The 6,000-nt window shown below is 35.2% G+C and overlaps 1 protein-coding gene across 1 annotated transcript; it reads right to left on the bottom strand.

The window, feature by feature from the left end:
• Positions 1-619: 619 nt before the first annotated feature.
• On the bottom strand, positions 620-3,415 carry LOC120333190 (uncharacterized). The gene is made up of 5 exons (XM_039400558.2): positions 3,294-3,415; positions 2,840-2,932; positions 2,148-2,312; positions 1,335-1,561; positions 620-892 (listed from the first exon to the last, which is right to left on the bottom strand). Exons 1-5 carry the CDS (start codon positions 3,328-3,330, stop codon positions 710-712), a joined length of 705 nt encoding a protein of 234 aa, XP_039256492.2. The 5' UTR covers positions 3,331-3,415; the 3' UTR covers positions 620-709.
• Between the last annotated feature and the right edge of the window lie 2,585 nt (positions 3,416-6,000).

The following is a 6,000-nucleotide window of genomic DNA, read 5'->3' as shown; positions in this document are numbered from 1 at the left end:
AGTACCCGAACTCGTAATAGAACTAAAATAAGGAAAATCTGAATGAAATTAGGGCCCAACCCTAACTTGGTACTCATACTACGGGAGTACCAAGGGCGCCATGCACAGATATGAACGACAATTTAAACAGCACCAAATACCGCGTTCTTTATTACATGATTATCAAACTTTGCGCAAATGAATGCACGTGGCGTTTTGAATTTTTCTCAAAACCAACACAATTTGGGAGTAAAATTACGGCGTCAGGAATACAGGGCTGTGAAGTGGGAGAATGGTTTGTTTTCATTGCATTGAGATGGAGCCACAGAAAGTGGTATTTGGACTTACAATGAGGATAAAAGAAGTTGGATTCGTTTACAAAAGTTCAAAAAGCATTAATTTCACTATGTCTATATCAGAGGTGGGCAAGGTTTTTGAACCAGGGGCCGTACTTTTCCCATGTCTGATCTATATTAAAAAGATCTACATACGTAGCAAATCATCTCGGAGTTCGGAACTAAAATCGGAGAGTCGTGACATTGGAAATGACAGATATTTTAATTCAAAATTGTCAGTAATATTTATCTGAAAGTAAGGAATGCTCGAAATAAAATGTGCCGCTTCGCCTGTTATTCGGCAATATGTCATCGATTGTTTATGTTCTCATATCTCGACTTCGGTATGATGGAAATCAAAGTGATAATGTGACACAGCAAATTTTTCAAACTATTTAAATTTGACATATAACTGTGAAGCAATTTTCATCTGGCCGCTGATTTAACATTCCCATCCCAAATTGCCCACTGGAGACAAGGAGATAAACAGCAGATAGTCCCTTGTCACCAATATTGCTCACAGTCGGTCCAGCTGAATGCCATTGAGTGAACGATCCTGTCGGTGTAACTTTGACTGTCTGAGTGGAAAAAAAATGACTTTTAACAACAAATGATACAGTTCACGTGAAGTTTTGCAGGAAAAATCATTTCAATATTTGCATAATATTCAGATAAGTATAACAGGCTGGCTCTTTTAAGGGCGCTCCAGTAGTATTCGTACCAAGATGGCGCACAACCTGCTAACCCTAACCTGGTACACATACTATGTTCAGGTTGAGTACCATCTTGGTACGAATACTACGGGAGCACCCTTTTAAGTGAGTCTTGCTGAACGCTAACTCAAAAATGTATTTCTGTAACGTTTCTTCTGGTCTTGGTTAGACTTACTCAAACAAGCATTTTCAACTATGGCTTGGTGAAACAAAACCTTACAGATATATATTTATGTTAGTGTGCAGAAAGACTATTACCGTACATTAAATAGAAAAATTAGATTACTTGAAAAAGTTTTTTACGCACCGTTGTGTTTAGGGTGAGTCCAATCCAAGCATCAACAAGAAGAAGACCATGAGGTGTGTACTCATCTTGTATCAGCTTGATAATTCCCTCATACTCTATTTCATCTCTGAATATTGCGACAGTTGACCAGCGCGTCTCACAGAAGAGAACAGCTTCTTCGTAGTTCATATCCATTAACAAACGGGGTTCAAACCAAAATACAACACCGTCGTCAGCAACGTAGGATGCTTAAGAAAACAAGAGAACAATGCTCAAATATATGGGCACGAAAGCCAAAACGTAGTGGTACGGGTATCTGATCTTTACCGGGAACCGTATCGTAGTCTTGCAGATTTCGACTGACCACCAAATCACAGTGAATGCAAAAACGCCACCTGGTATGCAAGAGGATGTGCAACCTTTAATACAGGCGGGCCGGATAGAAATATTTGGGCAAAACAACTGGCCGCAGCCTATTTTAACATAGGATTTCTAGTACTTGCAGGCATAACAGTTTTCAAGCCTGCTGTTAGCGCATTGTAACGTCATAGGCACCATGTATAGAATTTGCAATGCTAAACGGATGGAAATTACGCACGCGTACTAGAATAAACTAAATTTAAAAATTCATTCAACAACAATAAATTCATGACCACAATTTTTAACCACTAAAAATTTCAAACCAATTTGTAGCCAAGAGCGGACATTTTCTTTTTTTTGTAGAGAATTTAATAAATTAGGAAGGAATGAAATATACCAGGTAATTATATAAAATTAAACCTTCCAATTGTAAAATCAAAATATATTAAAAAAAAATTGCAAAATAGAACATACCACGGCCCTGTCTAAACACCGTTTTGAGCTCATTAGTGAGTTTGAGACTCTTTGAGATAGCTGTTTGTATTTCTTCTACGCGTTTCTGTTTATCGTTAATTTCCTTCAGCTGTTCTTTTATTAAAGATTGCTTTTCTTCGATAATATGTTGACTTTTTTTGTTAGCTGTAACGAATAAATTTTCAGATAAACACAACAACTCGAGGCATATTGAAAATATTAGATTGAGAAAGAATAAAATGAACTTATTGGGGCATTTCAAGTCGTCGGCGTATTTCTTCGTTTTGGACAATTATTAAGTTAATATCATTTTGGTCTCAATGCCATATTTCTACGTCCCGACCTCAATAGTCGACCACTGCGATTGCGAAACCGCCACAAGGAGCGTAACTTTTAATTTCGATGACGGCATCATACAAAAATTTATAGTGAAAAAAGAATTCCATAGAGCCCACAGAAAATAGATAAAAGTAATAGCTTTCTTTAGCGACCACAACAGCCTTTAATTTACCAATAAAAAGTTAAAAGTAATCGGTCCAGTAGTGAAAGATGAAAGCGATTTTTTCACAACAATGTTAACTCCATGAAAAAGAAAAAACAGAAACAAAACTAAATACCAACAACAACAACAACAACATAATAATAACAAAACGATCCATAGTTCCATTTTGTGTCGAACAATCCATACTTACACAGAAACAATGTCAAAGACATTCCAATCCCAACGGCAGCAAACAAAACGAGCAAAATCAAAATTTTATGTTTTATCAGCGCAAGTTTTGGTCCTGAAAATATTAAATAGTAGATGAAGTGAGTAAAATTTCAAAGATTTTTTCATTTTCTTAGTAACCACTTGCAATAGTGCATGAGGAGCCCTCGTGAGGTTCATTATTTTACAACTAGTATTTATGTCGGATACTAAATATACTATCTTATATTTCTATAAAGTGTGAATAATGTTTATTATGCGCGAAATGCCTTCAATGTGAAGTGCTTATGTTATATATTAAAATCAATCAAAGAAAAAAAACTAAAACCTATTTTCTATTCCAATGAATAGAAAATTGTGAAAACTATTTCAAATAAATATAAATTTTATCACTTATTCTATCTAATATCATATTTCTATCTTACTATCAATGCTACCTTTATCATCGTCTGTGGCTTTGTTTTTTGTGTCCATGCCCTTTTGCTCTTCGTAGTTTTTTATATATACGGCAAACTTTTGAATATTAGAATAAGATCAATAAACATATAATAGGTTCAGCTGAAATTATGAAAGTTTTTCGACATTTTTTATTTTTCTAAAATATTTTCTTAAACATTATTCTAAATAATTTTAAAAGAGCCATTGGAAGCTCCCCATTATGTGCAAGCCCATGAAGCAACAAGTTATAGCTACAAACTCGAGTTTATGGAAACAAGAGAGTATGGTGCTCGAACATACGGAAGCGAATGTCAAAGGGAAGTAGTACGGGTTTGCAATCTGTCACAGTAAGTTAACGGTACCGTATTCTTCCCGACTTCACTTGACCTTTCACCTGATGACACGAACGCGGAACCGCCACGAGATTCTAGATTTTTGGACAGGATGTGGACCTATGGATCGCTCTGTCATTATGTTGTTTTTGTCCGTCCCACCTTAATTTAATTTTCTTGTTAGTATATTTCTTCTATGAAAAAAATCGCTTTTCCATTTAACTACTGGACCAGTAACGAAAGAAAAGGTCATTTTTTTTAAAACATTAAGAAGAAAAATACCAACAAGAAAAAAAAACATTATAATAAAACGATCCATATGTCTACTTTGTACCAAATATACTAAATTTCATAGGAAATGAGGGCCTACTACCATATCACATTATAAGTTTTCAAATTCACATGGGTAGTCATGTGTTTGGGGAGAGATGGGGAAGGGGCAATAGTATATAAATATATATAATCTCATGAAAAATAAAAACATCACTAATAATATATTGTATGTATGTTTATTTGCCTCAAAAATGTAACAGGATTAGCATAATAAACAAACAGTTGGGTGTAAGATATATGGAATACATGTTGACGACCTTACTGGCCTAGACACAGATGTGCACCCCCAACAAAAATATAAATGAAAAATCTTCGTTTACACCAAAACGCGCGATAAGGGCCGTGATGATTATGCATCTGCGTAACGGTCATATTTACATATTACAATATTTACACATAGGCTATGTTGTTCTTTTCTTACTTGATACGCATTTCCTGCTTTCTCTCCCTCAAACTTTCGCTAAATTATTTTCAACTCAATCAGTTACTATATTTAATCCCTACTTCTGCTTGTTGTATGCAATGAATTTCTTGCTTTCATACACGCAATAAGCTTGCCAAACATTCACTGAATTCCATATAATTCAACAACATCGTCGAATAATTTATTTATCCAACTCGACTGCCATAGAAACAAATAGCCAAGCATTAAAATCTGTTTCACTTTTACTTGACGGACACTCACGATACAAGCACATTTAGAATCTATTAAAATTCATAATTCGACGTAATATTCTTTTTGTAGTTTTGCCGCTTTCCCTCAAAACAATAGTTATGAATAACCGAAGCGTGGGTTATTATATTAATAATGAGTGAAAAGCTATTTTATCGCAAATAAATCATTTTTCTTTGTATGATGTATGATTTCTTTGATGATAAATATCGCAAAAAGTAAACTTATATTTATTGAAATGCACAGATATATGGACATAAAAGTCAGTTGTCACCTGGCGGCCCAAAATCCACAGAGAGCAGAAGCTTTTCAGGAATTTCAGAGCAAATATTACAAAAGTAAAAACATAAAATATTCGCTATTTTTTACCAAGACCAACCACAAGAGCAATCTTTTTTGAATGAAAAATGACTAAACTTGATATTTTGACGAAGCTGGTATCTTCAGTATGCAGTAATATAATATTATCAATCAATCCATAATATTATCAAAAAGCTGCATTGACAATGAGCAAAAATGCTATTACACAGCATATGATTTACAAAAGCCTTACAGTTCATCCCGAACAAAGCTCTAAATTGAGAATAGTACTACCGAAGTATGTAAATCAAGATGGCGTGTATGTGTACCCTAACCTGGTACACCTACTTAATTCCGGTGTCGTCATCTTGGTTCGCATACTACGGGAGTACCGAAATATTTCCTGAATTTTCCAGACTCAATTTTCTTTTCGCATAATTTCGCAGTGCACCCCTGATGACGACAATATTTGATGTTTCGAATGTTATGTTTTAGATCTATGCAAAGCGCGCCACGTTAATTTACCTGACTTAGGGACATCCATACATTCTCTGAAACGAGGGAACTCGTTGTTAATTGTTAATCAGCAAAGAGAACCTGTTCTTAGAATTTTAAGTCTCATCATTGGTTACACCGCATGATACAAAAAGTTTCAGATCTCTTGTACTAAGAACAAAACGCCCTCGCGAACGCTCAAGCTGATAAAATTAGTGGTTCCATTACATTTGAACCCACGTACATTTGAACCCATGGCAATTGCACCTGTATGCTATTGCACCTATGGAATTTTTTTTGTTTTTCGTATAGTTGAACCCACACTAACCCTAACCCATGGGTTTTGACACCCGCGTATAGATTGAACCCGTGGATATACACATGGGTTCAAATGTACGTAGGTTCAAATGTACGGTCACCAAAATTAGCAATTATCTAGTTATGGTTAGGAATGCAAATTGCGCTGGAAGTTCAAATCATCCCCAAACCCAACTGGATAATTAATATTTTGTTACTTAAACCGTGGCCAAAGTATTTTCCCAAATCTCACATATTTGCATTAGTAGCGGGGGC

This window comes from Styela clava, chromosome 13, assembly GCF_964204865.1.
Source record: "Styela clava chromosome 13, kaStyClav1.hap1.2, whole genome shotgun sequence".
NCBI classification, from domain to species: domain Eukaryota; kingdom Metazoa; phylum Chordata; class Ascidiacea; order Stolidobranchia; family Styelidae; genus Styela; species Styela clava.
The sequence above is the reverse complement of the archived record's forward strand: the minus strand, read 5'-3'. Positions and strand labels throughout refer to the sequence as shown.